Source organism: Colossoma macropomum, unplaced genomic scaffold (assembly GCF_904425465.1).
Source record: "Colossoma macropomum unplaced genomic scaffold, Colossoma_macropomum, whole genome shotgun sequence".
Lineage (NCBI taxonomy): Eukaryota > Metazoa > Chordata > Actinopteri > Characiformes > Serrasalmidae > Colossoma > Colossoma macropomum.
Window position 1 is genome coordinate 16,932,727 of NW_023494797.1, and position 21,572 is coordinate 16,954,298.

The window sequence follows — 21,572 nt, forward strand, 5'->3', positions numbered from 1 at the left end:
GTGGACAAATTAAATACTGGTAGATTTGGTATTATTTTTAGTCGTTGAGGCTTTTATTTAATTTTCTGTTAAATATATGTTTCCTGCTTTTTCCTGATGCTAAAATATGCGGTATGTATTGGCCGTTGTGACTGAAAATTAAATAAATGAAAGGATGGTCTCTCTTTTTCCACAGTACTGTATACTATATAGACGAAAAAGCCTTCATCTAAAATCCTATAGGGTTTTTGACTTTAAACTCACCCTCAGGGCAGTAGGTGTCCTCCAGACAGAAGCTGGCTTTGTGACCCTCTGCGACCTTCGTTCCGTTCATGGTCAGGAGGTCGTAGTGCGTGAACACCTCAATGCTGTGGTAGTGTCTGCTCAGAAGAAGAGAAGCACAAAGAGATTTGCAGACCTCTGGTATCTGCTATTTCTGACAATGACCATTGTTCTATTACTTGTGTTTGGATTTTGAAATGGTCACTCTGCTGAAGTGGTCACTGCTGGTTTCCTTGCTTCCTGTATCTGCCCACATCAGCTTAAAAGCCCTGATGTTTGCCTAAGAAGCCAAAAAATGGACCAGCCCCCCTCAATACTTTAAGACAAAGGTCAAATCCTCACTTACTGAAATTTCGTGTAATTGCAACTTCAATTCAGATATCTTGCAATCTCAGTGTGCTGGTTATCACTGTAGGTATCATCACTGTCTCCTGTATTAGAGGTATGGAATCAGGTGTATTGGACTAGCTTAAAGGGCCACTTTGGCCACAATTAGAAATGTAACCATTACTATATCTGTTGTAAAAATGCCTACTTTCCTCCTACACTGTTAGAAATAAAGGTTCTGTGCATTTACATTTTTCGTGCATCAAGGTAAGTGTTCCCTCAAAGGTACAACAGTGGTTTTAAGGTCCAATTGTGAACCTTAAATAAGTTTTGCCAGTTGAAAAGTTCATATTTGTACCTTTTCATAACCGAATGTTTTAAAACAGAACAGTAAAATAAAAGCCTGGAGACGAGACGGGGTGTGTGGAGTCAGTACAGCTTAGAAAATATCATTTCAGTGGATTATGGTTCAGTTATGTTCCCTGACTAAAGGTACTGAGATGTACCCTTGAGGGTCCCACCCCAGTGACACTTTCATACCTTTTTTTATGAGAGTGTACAGTGGTGCCACAGGAGGCTCTGGGGTAAGAGTTTCTGGTTTAAAGACGAGAAAAACCCAATTCTGATGAAGTATTTTGGTCAGAGGAATTACAAGGTCTTTGGGGAGAATACATGAGGGTCGGCTGATGAAATGTTTTTTCCGTTAGCTGGCGTATGCAGAAGAAAGCCAGATAAACAACGTTAGGAATTTGATAGCCTTTACAGCAATCATTGTGCTACCAGTCAGGATTTCTTTATTTGCCATGAGGGGTTTCCAGTGGTCGTTTGCGTAATGCGTGGTGGGGTTGGTCAGTGAGAGAACGCTGATGGACAAAGAAGCACAAAAGGATTCAAAATTGTGAATTCTGTCAAACGGCTGGACGTAATTCTCTACTGCAGAATACTACACAAAGCACAAACGTAAATGAATCAAATAACTATTTATTTCTCGTGTTTCTAAGATGAAAACAGAAAAACTTTAATGTATACAGATCCTATATAAACGTGTAGGAGGTACGACAGTCCCCTAAATGATTGGTGGTCATATGTTCATAGTGTTGCTGTTTGTTCTGATTTTGTACTACACTAGATCTAGATCTCCCTTTCATTAAAAAGATGGTTCTTCCAGGGCTCTTTAGTAAAGAAAATGGTTCTATAAAGAACCATGAACACTTAAAGAACCCAGTTTGATTAAAAGGTTCTTTGCATCATTACATGGTTCTTCAGACTGATGGAGAATGTGCTATACATGGTTCTATAGGTTCTATATAGTTCTACATAGCACCCAAAAGGGTTCTTCTATTGTTACAATGTCAAGCTTGTATACAACAGAAGAACACTTTTGGGTGCTATATAGAACTTTTTTCAAAAAGATTCTATATGGAACCATCTACACCACATTTTCCATCAGTTTGAAGAACCTTTTAATGATGCAAAGAAGCTTTCAATCATGCAAAGGGTTCTTTGAGTATTCATGGTTCTTTATAGAACCATTTTTTTTTACTAAAGAACCCTTGAAGAACCATGTTTTTTTAAGAGTGTATGAAAGGGACATCTAGAAATGAACAAAGATGGAGGGTCAGAACAAAGAAACTAAAAAAGCCTGAGCCAACAACTGCCTTTAAAGCAGAGGCGTTTAAAGACCTGCCTCTGTTACTCAGCCCTGTTATATCACTGTTATTTAACAGAGAGAAAAGGGAGAAAACTGTGCAGACCTTTTTGTCTCCTTTTCTGCAGTGGCAGGGAAAAGGACTAGGTTGTCCTTCCAGCTGACCACAGTATCCTGACCACTGCTATTAAGAAACCGGACCGTGTTGGATCAGAGTCATAAAAAACCAACCCATCTGAATGAGGCCTTATGGTGCTGACTCGGTCAGAACCGCCAGGGGGGCGTTCCCAGGGGGTCACTTGTGATTTTTTTTTTTCTCTCTTTGTTTTTATGTTGTTTATGTATGCCTGTGTGTGGACAATGTTATTTAAATGAGGAAGCAAAAACAACGAGAAACAGAAAGTGGTGGTTAGTGCCAAGGTAGAACTGATTCTACTGCAGGGAGACTGAATATTGTACCCACTGACGTCAGATCAGCTATGGACAAATAATATGAACAAAGAGTGTATGTTATGAAGACAAAACAGGAAATAAGCTTTAAACCAAAAGGGCAAATCTCTATAAAAGACCATTCTCAACTAAAATTATCATGGAGAACCATTTACAAACACATTCCCTATAGAAAACCATTTAAAACAGCTTCCCCATATAAAACCATCTTCAAATAAAATCCCCATTAAAGACAATTTACAACAAAAAGCTTTAGAATACATTCATAAACAAAACCTCCACAGAAAACCATCTACATCTAAAATTCCAATAGAAAACCGTACACAACCAAAATGCCCATAGAAAACTATAGGCAGCCGAAATCCCTACAGAAATCCGTTTACAACCAAAAACCGCATGGAAAAAAACATTCACAACCGAAAACCCCATAGAAAACAATCATAACTGAAAACCCCATAGAAAAAAAATAAAATAAAAATTTGCAACCAAAAAACACCAGAGAAAATCATTTATAGCCCAAATCCAATAGAAAACTATTCACAGTCAAAACCCATAGAAAACCATTTGGAACCAAAAATCCCTATAGAAATCCATTTACAACCAACAACACCATAGAAAACCATTCACAACCAGAAACCTCATAGAAAATTGTTCACAACCAAAATAAATAAATAAATAAATAGAAAACAATTTACAGCCAAAAACCCACAGAAAACCATTTACAACCAAAACCCAAAAGAAAATCATGCACAAAGACAACCCCATAGAAAACCATTTGGAACCAAAAACTCCATAGTAAAGTGTTTAGAAGCAAAGATTCCATAGAAAATGGAATGCAGCCAAAATCCCTATAGAAATCCATTTACACCCAAATACCCAGTAGAAAACCATTCACAACCAAGAATCTCATAGAAATGTGTTCATAACAAAAAAAACAAAAACAAAACAACAAAAAAACATAGAAAACAATTAAAATAAAAAGCCCACAAAAAACCATGTACAACCAAAAACCCCATAGAAATCCTTTCACAACTAAAATCACCTGTTTTGTGGTGACAGATGGCCAAAAGTCTAAGACTGCAGACTCACACATTTCACCCTCTTTTACCAACACAATGAAGTTGACATATGGGCATTATAAGACTAAAATGCTATTAGTATGACGATACATGATTACTGATAACTTTGTTTAATTATGTAACACAAACACACATAACAGGTCTGCAGTCCAGCAATATTCATATGCTGAATTTCTGCTACAATGACCTATCAATGCTCCTCCCACAGATGTGGTCTTTCATGGCAGCATGTTGGCAAAAATCTCATTAAACCCAACGAGAAATTAGAGTGATTTTTATTTAAAGTCTCTACATTAAATATCCCTTTTAAAGTGCTACAGTACGGAGCTGATGCACCACAGGTGATCTGGCTGTGTTCTCTTACCTGTGGCACTGGTGCCAGACCCAGGATTCCCGGGACGCTCTCGGGCGGAAGTCGGCACGGCCCAGGTTCATGATTCTGGAGGAGAAGCGCAGCAGGCGGCGGCTGCCATAGGGCCAGTGCATGCGATAGGCAGAGGATGACAGGCAGTTCTCCTCATGGGCGCAGGTGAGCAGGTGCAGCGGACGGTCCTCCAGGTATGCTGTCTCCTGGACCAGTTGAGCATCCAGCACCAGGTCCGGTGCCGCTGAACACCAGTCACAAAAATAAATAATCATTTCAATACTGGTGGATCAAAGCTGAATGGTTGTGTCTGATTGCAATTCTTATTTATAACACTCACTGTCCACACAGGTGACACCGGCGGCCTTTGATCCACCCCCACGAGGACAGTACACCTGTCCGTTGCTCCGGCACTGCTGGATGGACATTTCCGTCCCAATACAGTGAGTTCCACTTAGTATAATCTCCGCAGAGTCTGGGTTCCCTGGCCAGTACCACGTCTCCTGATTAGCAGAACACAGACAACACATACGAATAAAAACTTGTATTTAAGCTATGTTACTGTAATAAGGTGATGAAGGATAGACATGGAAGGAATGTGGATGGAATATCCGTGAGGAAAAATCAGCGACAGAAGTTGATAAGACCACAGAGACCGCCGACGCTCATATCCAGTACGTTCATGGTTAACTTGGCTAGTTAGCTGTCTGACATATCAGAGCTATACTGCAGTATTTATCAGTCATATCTGGTATTGCTGTATTTAACTTTACAGCTAATTCCCATCACCACACAGTGATATTAGTAATCTGCTCAAATAACTGGGAATGTTTTTGCTGCATAGAATTTAAAGGGTTGAATGGCTCTGTCCTCTTTGAGTGTCCTCTGGAAACATGTCTGTTGTGTTGTGGCTCATTTCCACTGTGTTGTGACTGGCTTTGCAGCGTTTCTGAAGCTGCATGTGTTGTCTTTGTAGTTCAGCTGTAGTTGATTAAAGTGTTTTCTAAGTTTCCACGAATTTGCAGTGTGTTTTATTCATTTGCAGAGCGTTTGTAAAATGCAGTGCATATGTTCTCATTTTAATGAAAGTGTTTTCTGTGTTTGCAGCTCATTTTCTATTTTGCAGTGCGTTGGCCTCCATATTCACAGCAGTGGATCTGCATTCTCTGGAGTGATGGAGATCCAGAACTGACCATCCAACATCAGTACCTGACCTCACCAATGCTCAATCAAATCCTCACAGCAATGTTCAACATCTAGTGTAAAGCTTTGTCTGAAAAGTAGAGGCTGTTACTGCAGCAAATCTCGGGTCATTTTCATAGGAAATGTCATATATACACTATATTTATCCATTAAGCCCTTAAACTAGTATTATTAGTGATTAGAACTACTTTAAGGTGCTGAGACGGCCGTTCACACACTCTAATATAATCTCCATGGAAAAGCACTGACCAGTAGAATGGGACAGTCTGGAGCAGGCTAAGGTCACAATGCTCAATGCCCACATGGGCTAAAGGGGTATAACCCCCCAGCACTGGGCTATGGAGCAGTGGAACTGTGTTCTCTGGAGTGATGGAGCTCCATCCAGTACCTGTGGGATGAGTTGGAGTGACTCAGAACTGACCATCTAACATCAGCACCTGACCTCACTAACGCAATCAAATCCTCACAGCAATGTTCAACATCTAGTGTGAAGCCTTCCCAGAAGAGTAGAGGCTGTTAGTGCAGCAAAGGAGGACAAGCTCCTGTTTAATGCCAGAAGAAACACTGGATAAGCAGGTGTCTAAACATTTTTGGACATAAGGCAAGCTTTTAAGTTTAGTCCTCGAGGACCCCTGAGCACATTTTATTAACCCCTTAAGTTTCTTTTTATCTGCTAAGGCTGGCTTTACATAGTAAAACCTTTACACAACTTTAATTGCTTGAAACTTACTAAAACTCAACAGCTGCGGTTGTGAAACAATTTTAATGAAACAGCCAATCAAAATGCTGATAACGTACCAATATTCATGTCCAATGATACTATTTCAACCGACTGATTTCAATTAACACATCACGGATAAGAAAAAAAGGAATAAAGAGAGGATGGAATCATGTTTCCAGTTGGAATAATGTTGCTAATTTGCTGTAGGTAGCTTAAGTAGCTAGTTAATGCTAACATTCCAGGTGTTGCATTTCTGCTGTGTTAACCTCCTCTATCGTGGTCAGTGTATCTAGGTTATGAATTTCCTCTTCTCTTGACATAAAATGATACAAGGATGCAAGTGTAAGCTAAATAACACATGACTTGTAGTTAGTTTAACCCTTAGTAACCTAATTTGGGGAATTTTTTGGTATTTTTGGGTCAATTACAATTGCAGTTATAAAGTATTTACATGAGACAGTCATACAAGCCATATGTTGTTATTTTCAGGAGACCCTGGGCTGCTCAGATATGCCATTGTTTGACATGTAAATGCTAACAGAAATGTGATATCTTTATGAATTTGGGTCATTTCTGATCAAAAATTTACCTAGTGCCTGCAAAATTTTGTGATTTTTGTAATTATAGAGATCTTGAAAACAAGTGCAGTTGTAGTTATCTTTTCAGAAATTGTTAGTCTGGAGTGTCTGTGAACTGAAAGTTCATTCTATTGGTTATTATGAGTAAAAATAAACAATTAGCATAAGGCGGACATGGTTTTTTATTGGTTTTCTGTCCTCTTGGATTCATGCTCAGTGCTAAAACTCTGATACACAGCTAGACAGCTTTTATTTTTAATTACAAATTGAGCTGCATATTCAATATCAGGTATTTTTAATACTCAAAATCAATGTAAACTGAAAGCCCTTTGTTTATAATATGAAGGCTAAAAGCAGACACGTAGTATAACACTAGTGAGTGGGGTTTGGGTGATTTTGGAGCTGGATTGCTGGCTGATGGACGGTCACAGGTGGATGAAATCTCACTCTCTGATTGTGTGATATGATGTGTGAATCATGTTGCTGTTTTAACCCTTTGCTGGAATATGAAAGCCAAACTGCAGAGCAATAATATTAGGATTTTAGGTGATTTTCCGAGCCGAATTACTCACTGATGCTGACGTCAAAACTCGACGTTGTCTTGCTAGTTAGGGGCGGGTCTGCTGAATGTCCTGATATGTGGATCATGTTTGTATCTTAAATCATTCTGAAGTTATGAAGGCTAGAAGTGACCTACCATTTTGCCCGCAAATTCCGGTCTCTGGTTAAGTAGCTAGTTAATGCTAACATGCCAGCCGTTGCATTTCTGCCTTGTTAGCCTCCTCTATTGTGGTCAGTGTATCTAGGTTATGAATTTCCTCTTCTCTTGACATAAAATGATACAAGGATGCAAGAGTAGGCTAAATAACACAGGACAGATGATTTTATATAGCCGGAATGATATGGGACATGAAATATATTAACTAATATCTTGCTGACTAGTGGAATAATCAAATTAGTTGCATGCAACTTGGATTATTTTGAATGTTGCGTGCAATTTGCAACCTGCAGCTAGCTGAATGAAAATTTTACATTGTAAAGTCAGCTTAAGGCTTATTATACAGTTACTACAATGCAGCATGACTAAGTTATTATTGGGTTGCAAGAGTAAGGAATGGAAGTTTGAAGGTTGTGAAGCACCTTTCTCAGACGCAATGTACACAATAACAACAACAACTGCACAGTTGCCCTGCAGCAAAGACATTTAAAATGTTCCAGATCCAAAGACGCCTGAGCCGGATAATCAGGGGTTATGGAAGGACAATTACCTGGATCAGATGTGTTAGGAACTGCACACAACAAAAAATGAGGCCTGGCTGAGGGTCCCTGAGGATTTAAAAGCTCCTGCCCCAAAAGAACAGAACTACAGACCTACATGAACTGGAGCTTGTTTCTGGAATTTATAGAACAGCATCTTGTCTAATGGAGGGCTACGATTAGCAGCATTCAATGGATATTATCACGTTTTTCCACTTTCCTCTTTTAGGCTATTATAAATCCCAAGAATGCTAACGGTGTCCACGTCCAATGCAAACAACAAAGAGCTATTTAGAGTTTGTTTTCTTCCCGTGTTTGCTGCTGTTCTCCCTCTGTTCCCTGAAAGTGTGGCGACTTTTCATGGGAAGCCTGCAATTACCTTCTGCATGGGAAATAACGGAGTGCTGAAAAACAAATGCACGAAGGACATAAACAAAGTTAGCGCACACTGCTGCACTAGGCCGAGAGGAAATGTTACAAATCAAACTAAATAAATGAATTCCAGTCAGAGGAAACAACTAACAACTCTCACAGAGAGATTTAGCAGGGATTCATAGACTGCCTTGAGTGGACGTAATCTTCATTAAAAACTGGACAGAATAATCAACTAATCCGTATATCAAAATCTCAGAAGACACAGGAAATCAAAAAAGGACATATATCTAAGTAATTTTGGGCCAATTGGTCAATTGATCATTCTGATACAATTTAAAGGGCATGGAGTTTTCAAAGTATGCAAAACAAATGATACACACACACACACACACACACACACCTGTATGTATATCACTTGTTTTGCTACCAAACAGTCGAGATGGCACTTTGTGGCATATAGTGACTCAAAATGTGCTCTACCGAATGGTTGAGCAGAACATTAAAGTATTACCATCAGAAATGTTTTATTTTCTGTGTATTGTTATATGATTTCTTTTTCCCTTCTTTCGACTCCTCATTTGTCAAGTTCAAATTCAATGGACTATTCGTCATAACCACAGCCTGAGAATCTAGTCATTAGGTTTTTAACCACCCTTATAGAACATACTGCGTGTGATAGGGCCCTGGTCTACACCTGTAATATTTTGGGATGGCCAATTAGTGGAAGCAGTTTGTTCTGGGCAGAATTTACTGAAGGTCAGTATCTTATGCAACTCTTCCTGTGGAGAGACAGAGTTGCTGGCCTTAACCCTTGTGTGGTGTTGGGGTCTGTGGGACCCATTTTCAATATTTACCAAAATAAAATTATGCAATTTTTTATTATTTCAGCCTCAGATTCTTGGTCTTTGCTTATTTTCTGTGACGAACATATAAAATAACCCATTTTCAGTGCCTTCACTCTGTTCACCCCCCACACATCTATATTACACATGTGGTGTTGGGCTGAACTCGCGGGGGATAAAACTGTGGAGGTGCTGTGTCCTTCCCTCTGTTCTCCTCGTACATGACCTGCTGTTAGTGTGTGTGTGTCTGAATGTGTATGTGTTTGTATATGTGTGTGTGTGTGTGAGGGTGGACAACATGGACAGGCTGCTGACTGGCTACAGCTGCTAAAGGAGAACCCTACACTGGCCACTTGTGATATTTTAAACATCTGGTATTACATAAATTGTTATGGCTGTATTGATTTAAATAAAACCACTGATTTAAATCAGACCACTGAGTAAAAACAACATTAACACCACACAAGGGTTAACTGTTGTAGTATGAATGCTCTTTGTGGTCCGTACCTGGTGGGCTCTGGAGGCAAAACCAAAGCCCAGCTGTCTGCACACCACCATGGCTTCATTAATTCCCCAGTTCTCACTGCACACGGCCCCCCAGCGCTGAACTCCGCCCACCTCCATTAAGACCTCCACCTTGCCCTCCGTAGCCTCCCGCCCACCTGCAAGCCGCACCTGAGAGAGAGAGAGAGAGAGAGAGAGAGAGAGGATATTGAGCAGATATTGTACGAGTGTGTGTGTGTGTATTTAATGAGCCCATATCCTAAATTATATTATATTTTATTTCTCCCGTTACATACTACTTCAACTCCTTTATTAAAAAAACGAGGGGAATTTTGTTTTTTCTTTATAAGGGCTATTTAATGAATGCCATTATTAATTGGTACAGTGGTTAAAGGGGTTACAGCAGCCAAATCAAACATCTACTTTGTGCAGCCTTGGTTTAAGTGTATTTTCTTGGGCCAAGCTTTCACCCTATCATTGGGAGATTGCAAGTTAGAAAAGATGTGGCGGCGCTTCACACGTCTTATAGAAAACAGGCGCTGAGCTTCACCATCCCAGCTTGGTAGCATCTTGTGACAAGGGGAACCAAGCTAGTGAGTGGTATTGTGTATGTCTAAACTGGGGAGAAAAGTGGGTAAAAAAAATCCCTGAAATGTTTAACTATGGGTGTCTCAACACAATCCCCAATGAAATCTTCAATGCCTGAATATTAGTATCTACAGAAGTAGCTTGAAATATACATATTGCTGCTGTCAGGAGAAAACCTTGTATCTCCATTTTTGTCGTTTTTCAGTTTTTGACATAATTTGAAAATGCCTGTTGCTCTTTGCATTGTGTGTAAGTTTCATGATGAGTGGACTAAAAGAAACGGCCCAAATTACTCTGAAAAAATTCTGGTTCCATTGACTTACATTAAAAGTAAAGTATGTTTTTTCCTTCTCCTGTAAAGTTACCATTTTGGAGATACGAGGTTTTCTTCAGTGATATCTAACATATTGCTTTTGTGTGCATGTGTGTATGTCTCACTTTGGCTCCTAGGCCAGTTTTGGGGACGTTGCAGCGTACAGAAACATCCTGAGTGTGCTTGCAGGTCCTGAGAGGAACCTGCTGATACTGGCACTTTGTGATGGACTTCTCCTGGCCTGTACATTGCACTGAGTTCATATGGATCGGACCGGTACCTGCAAAACACAAACACACATAAAAGATGCACACACACATGAGAATATGGCCACACGTACACGACTACAATTATACACAACTACATGATCAATGGGTGAGGATGTCATTTGTAGACACTGTCTCAGTTGGTTACTCACAGTGGAGAAACCTTAGAGTCTGCTATTGATTTCTGGGAATACAAGACTGTCATTTAATTTTTATTTAACAAAATCATAACGCTTTTTGAATATATACTCTGTGAGTACTGTGGTTATACTCTTATTTCATTGTTAAGTTCTGGTTGGAAGTTAAAGGGATATATCTTGAAATACCCAATGGCAAATTGTCTAATCTGGTGTGTTTTATCTGTGTTATCTAGGTAGATACTGCCAAGCCAGCTCTCCCATTGGTTAGGACTTCAGGAGCTGGAAAGAAGGCCTTCCATGTTAGGTTAACTACCAACACAATTAGAAAGGGGAATCAACCAGTCATGCTTTGATTTACAATGAGTAGGAACTAGTTTTGAGAGGAAAACATTACTTTAAGCCTTCTGGAAGTTCTAGATAACTGACTGAGCCATTTTCAGTTAGTTGTTAGGAATGGAAAACAGCGACGGAGGCTCTACGCCAGGACTCTTTCATGAAAGAATCACTGTAAACCTGATACAAACAAGCTCAAGTACATGTTAATGTCTTTTACAAGCTTCAAATGTCTGTATTTAATCTAAAATGAACTAAACATGTTTCCGTGCCATCACACCAATGTTAGCTTAGCACTTATAATATTAGAAATGCCATAGGGGCGCTTGCAGACATTAGCATAATTGCAATTTTTAATATAAGATACGTTTTAAATATATTGTTTCATCCAGTAATGCATTCCAAACACCATAAATGTACATTGAGCAAAAATAACATTTATACAAATGTATTTTTGTACATTTTCAAATGCATTTTGTAAATACACTTTACATATTGTTGCTGTCCAAACTCTTTTTGAATTTATTTTTATTTTTCTACATCATTTGAGCACAGCAGCTACCTTTTACACTGCGTAAACATGAATGAACTAATATATATATATATATATATATATATATATATATATATTATAATAATTTTTAGTGGTTGGGATACATTTTGGAATGAAATAATGTACTTGAAATGCATCTCACATTTAAAAATACATGCACATTTCAGCTGTATGGGTATCTTACATTGAAAGTAATGAATGTTTGTGCTTCCTCAGGAAAAGTTTTGATGTTTATGTTCCAAACTGAAGGCCTAGCCCTAATAGTCAATGGTCCGACACTGGTTGCACGTTAGTATTGTGTTACATCAACACAACTGCAGACTGCAGGCTTACTTCTGTTGGCGAGAACTGATACAGGCTATTTTACTAGTGTGGACACGTTTGATTCATGCCAGTTCAAAGCAGTGTTTTCTTCAGTGTGTCATTTGAAAAAGAGAGAGAGTGAGAGAGAAAGCAGGCCTCTGTTTGTGTGCGTATTCCGCATGATCACGTGTAGCGTCTAATGACATGGAACCGCATTCCCCAGACTCAGACAAGTGCCCAGTTAAGGCCCCTTTCCTCGCTGGGCATTAGGCCCCTCTTTAACAGCTAGAAATAGCCATTAGCGCGTTGTGCTTGGCCCGGCCGGCTGCTGGCCAGCTCACAAGAGAAACAGATCAAAAACCAGGAGTGGTAAGCGAAGCAGCTGTGATGTGGACATGGAGGAAACGTTTGTGTGCATTCAGCCTGACGAAATTACACACCAAAACCCAGGGCATCGTTTAATACATCAAAATAGAAACACCGGGCAGGGCAGCGAGACGGGAAACAGTGTATGTGAAGAAAGGAATCCCTGTAATTTAGTGCACAATTAGGTCATCGAGATGAGCCAGCCGTAAACGTGGGCCTTTTTTTTCTACTCATGACTCTCTTTTACACGACTTTGCCATCTGTTTCCATTGCATGAATGCAGGGTATTCTTAGCCTGTCATTTAAACACATATAATCCGCCGTCTTCCAAACGGCAGCACAGTGATGCAGGTACACACATACAAAAGTAGCATATGCCCAGTGTGGCACATACAGCACAAAAGCAGAGAAGAGGAAGTTCAACAGCAGCTGGCCAAAAAAAAAACTCTCAATATGACACATTCCAGCAGTTTCTCTCCCAGCGTGCAGCGTGCACAATTAACCGCCACGAAATCCCTGAAATTAGCCGAATACAAAAGTTTAAGTAAAAAGAATTTACATCAAATGGACCCTTTCAGATAAAATGGTGCTTGTAAAGTTATGCCAAAAAAGAAATAAAGAAAAGGCTAAATGTATATGCGTGTGGGGACGTGGCATTTTTTCATTTATTTATTTTTTTTTAAGGGTTTGACTTTGATCCTAATTGGACTTCCAGTTCAGCGCAGAGAACAGGAAACATCACGTCACCCAGAAACAACTGCAGGATGCCATGCATTTCATTACTGCCCACAGAAATACACGCAGCGAGCTTTGTAACAGCAATAGCACTTTAGATCTCTCAGTTTTGGGCCCAAAATAATGGGTAGATTTCGGGTCATTCATAGTAAATGTAATATGTACACTATACCTATCTAGACAGCCCTTCTAACTAGTTCTATTAGTAATTAGAATTACTTTAAGGTGCTGAGACAGGTGTTTAAGTGCACACACACAGCTTATATAATCTCCATGGAAAAGCACTGACCAGTGGAATGGGACACTCTGGAGCAGGCTAAGGTTGCAATGCTCAATGCCAAGCGTGGGCTAGAGGGCTATAAACCCCGCAGCATTGGGCTGTGGAGCAGTGGAACTGCGTTCTCTGGAGTGATGGAGCTTCATCCAGTACCTCTGGGTTGAGTTGGAGTGATCCAGAACTGATCATCTAACATCAGTACCTGACCTCACTAATGCTCAATCAAATCCTCACAGCAATGTGTAAAGCCTTCCCAGAAGAGTAGAGGCTGTTACTGTATTGAATACAGTCAATACATTTTTGGCCTAAAATGTATTTTTTACCAAACTCCATCCATGATGCTGAGATACATGTAGGATGTTAGAAGGCAAAATAGTCCCTAAACAATTTTTTCTATTACTTCAGCATCATCAACATTCCATATAAAACTCAGAAGACACGTGTTGGTTCACTGGTGGTTTTGGGTAGTAAATAAAATGGCTATATTTGTGTTGTGGTCATGGCGACTCCTGGTTCCTATCACCACCACTGTAAAGAAATCTGACCCATTTCACACCAAACCACTCTGAATGACTCTGATTACATCTCAACCACTGAATTACGCAAACATTTTGAAAAACTGGTGGAATTCCTCTATTAACACCCTTGATTTCAGAAGAAATGCTGGCTAAGCATGTGTCTATACCCTTTTAGACATACAGTGTAGCATAATATGCAGCTCTTTTTCCATATAAAATCTAACAGAAAACATAGTATGTTGCCTTTAGATTTCAGAATCTATGATAACATATTGCAACACGTTCCACAGTGTACTGCATATTGATCATGCATGATCTACTAAAGACTACCGAGTCTGGGGTAACGTCATTTTGACAGTTCATTGTGTATGAATTGTAGATGCATGTCTATTTTTGAAGTGAACTAAGCAGCTATTTACAACACCTTAAAGGGGAATTCCATCACAAAATGTATGTTCAATTCAATCTTAAAGATGTAAACAAAGTAATTCAGAGTGGTTTGGTGTGCTGCGTTCCAGAGAAACTTACAGAGGCCGAATTGTTCACAGTGGTGGGGATGGGAACCAGACATCCACCCTTAAAAAGCTCCCTCACAGAAAGTTTTTAAATGAAATGGTTATGAATATGTTGCTTGGTGCCAGAGACATTGTTTTATGATATTTCTCATTTGAATTTTCCATTCTGCCTTAAATGGTGCAGCAGTTACATTTCGACGTCTGACTGCTGCACCATTTAAGGTGGAACGGCATTTTTCAATATGAAGCTGGCGGTTAAAAAGTCAAATTCAGCTTCGTGGTGAACGCTGCGCTTGTTCTACCTGCAGAAGCTGTTAAATTTGGTCAAATAGAGCTGTGTTTCTTCTGTCCTGCTACCATGAGGAAAGTGGTCAGTTCACCTGGTGAGTTTCTGCAGTAAGACTGGAGTTTAAGCGCTGAGTGAAGGAGCACTGATGCTGTTGATGTTTTGCTTATTTCCAGCTTATGGAGGTGAACTTGAGCTCTAACGCTTCACTTGTCTTCCAAAATAAAATACGTCGAGAATGAGCACAGGGACAGACATCTGATAACGTTGCAGTTTATTCAATTTACGGCAGGAAACAAATTCATTCACATGAAAAATAATCTTTCTTCCACTTTGAGTGTCCAGTCTTTCAGGGTCATGACGCTCAAGTCCGAGTCAAGAGTCTGAGTTACTGGTGTTGAAGTTAAAGCTGAGTCCCAAGTCTTTCTCAATTTTCTCGAGTCGAGTCTAAAGTCATCAAATCCGTGACTCGAGTCGGACTTGAGTCCAAGTCATATGACTCGAGTCCGCTCCTCTGGATTTAACACTATTTTACCATCACCAATGTTACATATAAAACTCAAAACATGCATGTAGGCTCACTGCTGGTTTTGGATAGTAAATAAAATGGCTATGTGTATTGTAGTCATGGCGACCCCTGGTTCCTATCACCACCACGCTAAAGAAATCTGAGTCAGCAAATTTCTGCACAGTGAACCATTTTAATGACAAACCTCTCTAAATGACTAAATGAAAAACTGAATTATGCAGAATTGTTAAAAAAATTGGTAGATTTAGTTAATAATATGAGCTTTGCTGCAAATAAAGTGGGACTAAGTTTGGCTGATTTGCCCCTTTGAGACTCAACTCAAAGCAATCCACTGATCTACTGAGTACAGTAAGTAAAGGGTAAAGTAAGAAAGCAGAATTGAGATACAGGTCAAATTCACACAATCCACAATGGTCAACTGGAGCATTGTTCAGCATCAGCATAGTCCAAGCCTGTGTGGTCATGGGTAATGTCCTCTGGAACAGTAGAAGCCATGTGATAAACAACCTCAGCCACTCAGCTGCCTTCGACTGGCTTTTGAACAGTCACTTAGTTGGCCTGCTTTGTCTATTTGCCCAAGTCAGTGTTGTTGTGTGCAAAAGTGCTGTTTAGGCTGGTCTACAATGCCCTTACTGAACCCTGAACATTTGCTCTGTCATTTTGTGGTTGAATAAGAAGCTGCAGGGCTGCCCACTTGCTGCAGGATGTGGTAATGGACCATGCTGTATCACTTCATTACATCTGCATGATCAGTTTGTTCCCCACACAGCACTGATGAAGTATCTGGGTAATTCTGACTTTGGATCAAAGACAAAAAGAAAGCGAAAAGTAAACGCGGTTCTGAAAATACCGCAATAGTTACAGTGCAGTGCAAAAGTTAGAGACCGCTCTTTATTATTTAATTTTCATTAAAGTTAACGTTAAGTACTCAATGGCTGTTTGTTGAGTCAGAGAGTAAGTTGAGTACGTTTTTTATTTTTCAGTATCAGGATATTAAAATAATATAACATGAACATTTATCAGTGTTTAATGTGTCTATCTTTACATTCATTACAGCTTCCAGACTTTTTGGGAGACTCGCTTTCAGTTTTTCAAAGAAATCTGCAGGGATATTTTTCCACATCTCCAAAGTTCAGTCTTAGAAGTTGGTTGCTTCTCATGATCCAAGTAATCCCAATTAAAGACTCCATAAAATCTGACTTCACACCCAGTGTTTTTGTGAAATTGTTCTTCTTTTTGTCTTTTCTCAGTGAGGTTCTTCTTGTCAGCTACACATCCTTCTTCTCACAGTGGAAGGATGGACAGAAACACCTGTGGATGTTTTCAGATCTGAAGCAGCTTGATTTTCTCCTCTCTCTCAAAGATGAAAGCTTTAAGTGCTGTTTATCTGATGAGGACAGTTCTGGTGTCTACCAGGTCTTCCAGGTGGTTGTTAGGAGTCCATAGAATAGAATAGAATAGAATAGAATAGAATAGACACTTCAAAAAGATAGTTCTTTAAGGGTTCTTTAGTAAAGAAAATGGTTCTGCAGAGAACCATCAACACTCAAAGAACCCTTTGCATGATTAAAGGGTTCTTTGCATCATGAAAAGTTCTTCAGATTGATGGAGACTTTATTTTATATGGTTCTATATAGAACCTTTTTAAAAAGGGTTCTATATAGCACCAAAAAGGGTTCTTCTATTGCTACAGGCTTGACATCATAACAATCAAAGAACCCTTTTTGGTGTGATATAGAACCCTTTTCAAAAAGGTTCTATATAAAACCATATACAGCACATTCAATTCATCATTCTGAAGAACTATTTAATGATGCAAAGAACCCTTTAATCATGCAAGGGGTTCTTTAAGTGTTCATAGTTCTATGTAAAACCATTTTCTTTACTAAGGAACCTTTAAAGAATGTTCATTTTTAAAAGTGTAGAATAGAATAGAATGGAAAAGAATAGAATAGGGGTCAGTGGTCCCTATTCCAAATTCATCTGGTCATAGATGATGAAGGACAGTAATACAGTGAAATGAAGGAATAACGGTGTCCTACCTTGGCCCATGAGTGCACCTCTGAGGGCTTCTTTGGCTGTGCCGAAGCCCAGCTCCCTGCACACCACGCTGGCTGCTGTTAAATCCCAGAGATGATCGCACACGGTCCCCCACTTCCCCTCCCTCAGCACCTCCACTCGGCCCTCTCCGAGCCTGGGGCCAGACTTCAGACGCACCACCTGCTCTCAGACACGGACAAAAGATTCATCATGAGGAGACATTTTACATCTAACTCTTAAATAAACATCCATCATGGAGATAGGCGTGGGGACAGTTTGATTTGGAGGACCGTACTGGTGGGCTCACCTGTGTGGAGGTCGGGGCTTGGGGATGCCCGGAGGCGGAGAGTCGGGAGAACTGTGGTCCAGGTACACAGCGCACCACGGCGTGCATGCCCCCGTTACACGGCACCTCACTGCGGGGGATAGACAGCTGAGCCTGGCACTGTGCCAAGGAGTTCTCACTGCCCAAACACTGGACCTTCTCCACCCAGTAACCCTTCTTACTGACCAGAGAACTGCAGAGAGAGAGAAAGGGGATAAGAGACAGAGAGAGAAAGGGAAAGACAGTCAGAAAGATAGAGAGAGAGAGAGAGGGGGAGAGAGAGAGATGGAGTGACAAAGAGAGATAAATAGAGCGAGAGAAAAAGATAAAGAGAGAGAGAAGGAGACAGAAACAAAGAGATAAAGAAAAAAGAAATATAGAGGAGTGAAAGATAGATAGAAAAAATGAAAAAAAGAGAGAGAAAGAGCAAGAGAAAGGGGGAGACAGAGTCAGAAAGATAGTGAGAAAGAAAGAAAGAAAGAATGAAAGAAAGAAAGAAAGAAAGAAAGAAAGAAAGAAAGAAAGAAAGAAAGAAGAAAAAGAAAGAAAGAAAGAAATGCAAGGTTTGAGAGACAGAGAAAAAGAGAAAGATAGAAAGAGTGAAATAGAGAGAACGAGTGAAAGAGAGATTAAAAGAGTGATAGAGAAAAATAGACAGAGATAGAAAGAGAGGGAGAGAAAAAGTGAAAGACAGAAATAAAGAAAATAGAGGAAGACAGAGAGAGAGACAAAGAGAGAAGAGGGGAGTCAGATAGATAGAGAGAAAGACAAAAAGAGAAAGAAAGAAATAAACAAACAAACAAATGTGACAGACAGAGAAAAAGAGAAAAGACAAAGAAAGTGAGAGGAGAGAAAGAAAAGAAATAGAAAGGAGTGAAAGAGAAATAGAAAGAGTGAGAGAAAGAAAATAGAGATAGAAAGAGAAGGAGAGGCAGAATCAGAAGAAAGAAAGACAAAAAAGAAAGAGAAAGAAAGAAGGACAGAAAGATAAAGGAGTGAGAGATAGAGAAAAAAGAAGAGACAAAGAGGAATAAAGAAAAGAGATAGAGAGAAGGAGTGAAAGAGAGAAAGATAAAGAGACAGTGATAGAAAGAGATGGAGAGAAAGACAGAAATAAAGAAGAGAGAGAGAGAGAGAGAGAGAGAGAGAGAGAGAGAGAGAGAGAGAGAAAGAGAGAGAGAGAGAGAGAAAATGTGAAAAAAACGTGATTCTCAATGAAAGTCCTAAAATATTAGGGTCAGTTTTTAGGAATCATACTGTATATTGTATGTAACTCACCGCATGGCTGGATCTTCCAGTTTGGAATCCCACTGTTTCCTGAGAGAGAAGAGATTCCATAAACCATAAAATAAACAGAAAGAACCCACGCTGACTTTTCAGACCATATTTATCCTCAATAAATACGTTCTGACCGTGCGGACAGACGGGCAGGTATGTGTGTTTGTTTACAGTGCTCTAGCTTATTGGTGTGTTTGTGTTAGCTGAGCTTCACCCATAGCTTCCCTCAGCTCGCCTGGCAGGACGTCCAGCTGCACACAGACATGTATGTGGAGCTGCTTTACTCCATGGTGTCTGCTAAATGAATAGGAGCTGTATATATCACTCAGACAAAACAAGCCGAGGAGGTTCTGGTGGTTTTGTGGAGCACCAACGCACTCACAGAGACCCCAGTGTTCTCTGGGGCAGACAAAATACCCCCTTTCTGTCTGTCTGTCTCTGTGTCTCTTTTCTTTCTGGTCCTTAAAGGGCACAAAAAAACTGAATTTCTTCTTTTTTTTTAAATAAGAGAGTTTGATATAGAATGTGAACACTGAGTGCGTTTACATCCACTTAATAATCCGATAACTGCAGAAAATCTGATTTTGTCAGCGATCTGATCACACGTTTATATGCACTTGAGTAATCAGATATTAGGAAAACTCCTGGTCTACATGAGTCAGGCAGTAATCAGATTTCTGCTGTACAACCATTTGAATAATCAGATAACTGCGGAGTGCATTGAGTGCATGGAAACACACTCACTGTTAAAACTCATTCATTCACTTCATACAGTCCATTTTTGGTGACTAAGCTGTAAAAAACAGCCTGTTTTGAATTAACTGTTTTTGTGATGTCATTTACATATATTCACCTGTTCAGCCTACAGCATCTTAGCTCCACCCCCTTATGCTGACGTCATAACGAATGTTTCAGTCCAAACAGCTTTTTGAACAAGTCACAGTACAGGGCAGCCAATCAGAACAGAGGTAATTTACATACAACTGGATGCAAAAGTTTGGGCGGCCCTGGTCAAATTACATGTTTTGCGGGTTTTTGAAGTGAAAATAAGTGAATAGAAAGAACAACTTTACTAAGAACATACTTTACTTCTTTTCACACATTTTAATGCACATTTAAATGTTCGCTGAGTTTAACAAATTTGGAAAAAGTTAAACTGAAACAATAAAAATGTGGCTTGTGCAATAGTTTTTATATATTAAATGCCACATTTAAGTGAGTCTCTGTAGGAGATGTGTTCACTTATTTTCACTTAGAAAATCAAGAAAACATGTAATTTGAACAGTGGTGTTTAAACTGTTTCACATGACTGTATATCAGTCTTAAAGTTACAGTAACACAAACATCCTGTTTAATTCTAAGGGATAAAGAGAGTTTGGAAAAATAATTGACTGTTTTTGGTACATATAACTACACAAATGTCACAAATAAGTGGATTTAAGGATAAATAATAAAAGTCTCTACAATGAACCATTTCATATCAAACCACTCTAAATGGCTCTGTTTACATAAAAAAAAATAAAGGTATCAAAAAAGATTCTTTGCTAAAGAATCTTTCTATAGATGGCTCTTTAAAGAACCAGCATCATTTTATTAATGAGATGTGCGAACGTGAGGAAACTTTTTTTAAAGTTTAAAGATATTTTCACATAAAAAAAGGTTTCAACACCAGAAATCATGGAAAACGATATTTTCCTTCTGATTTTGAAATTTATGTTTGGTGAAGAATGTATTAATGTAAGTAATTGTTAAAATGTATCAAATGTATTTACTCTGCAATGCTTAAGTCCATATATACATGGAGCTGAAAAAAACAGCCCATTTTATATAATTTGTTTCGTGATACACATTGAAGCACATTTACATATCCCTGCCTATTCAGCCTACTGCATTTTAGCTCCACCCATTTGCGCTAAAGTTATAAGGAGTGTTTCAGCCTATTTTGTGAATGAGGCACAATAATACAAGGCAGCCAATCAGAATCAGAGCAGAGATCATTTACATAAATCGGTCTTAAAGGCACAGGAATAAAAACAGCCTGTTTACATCTAAGGGATAAAGAGAGGTTGGAAAATGGTCATATAAAAATGACCATTGGTTTTATGTACTTTTGGTACATAAAACCACACAAACATTATAAGCGGACCTCAGGGCAGAAAATATAATATAGGAAAATCATAGGATATAGTCCCATTAAAGGTTTTTCTTAGAACCGTATGTCCAAGCCACAATCATTTGGGAGCACTTATTTAGTGTATATAAGAGTGCAGTGCCATATAAGCAGAAGCAAGCAGAGGACATGAATGAGAAGCTGCAAATGGGTCACACTCCACACACCTAAACATAAAGGGGCGACAGTTTTGCCTTCCTTTTATTTCCTGATGATGTGGTGTTTATTTAACACACCCTATAATGATGCAGACTAATCTGTCCTTCCTAAATAAATGCAAAGTCTTAAGTTCCATCATGTGTCCTTGACTAAAGCAGCAGCCACACGAGTCATGCACCCAGTAACACCAAGTCGTGAAAGAAGGGAGGAAGCCGGGAAGCTAACAGGCATTTAAGCTAAATATAATCAATGGCAAGTGATGATTTAAT

At 39.3% G+C, this 21,572-nt stretch overlaps 1 protein-coding gene across 1 annotated transcript in view; it reads right to left on the reverse strand.

Moving 5' to 3' along the window:
* LOC118817613 (lysyl oxidase homolog 4) overlaps positions 1 to 21,572 on the reverse strand; it is a 61,205-nt gene that overhangs the window by 12,041 nt on the left and 27,592 nt on the right. The window contains exons 5-12 of the mRNA XM_036584441.1: positions 18,975 to 19,013; positions 17,679 to 17,889; positions 17,374 to 17,551; positions 10,636 to 10,790; positions 9,613 to 9,780; positions 4,470 to 4,632; positions 4,130 to 4,373; positions 244 to 359 (exon numbers count right to left, since the gene is read on the reverse strand). Of these exons, the coding sequence (XP_036440334.1) occupies positions 244 to 359; positions 4,130 to 4,373; positions 4,470 to 4,632; positions 9,613 to 9,780; positions 10,636 to 10,790; positions 17,374 to 17,551; positions 17,679 to 17,889; positions 18,975 to 19,013 (1,274 nt within the window). The remainder of the gene's footprint in view (positions 1 to 243; positions 360 to 4,129; positions 4,374 to 4,469; positions 4,633 to 9,612; positions 9,781 to 10,635; positions 10,791 to 17,373; positions 17,552 to 17,678; positions 17,890 to 18,974; positions 19,014 to 21,572) is intronic.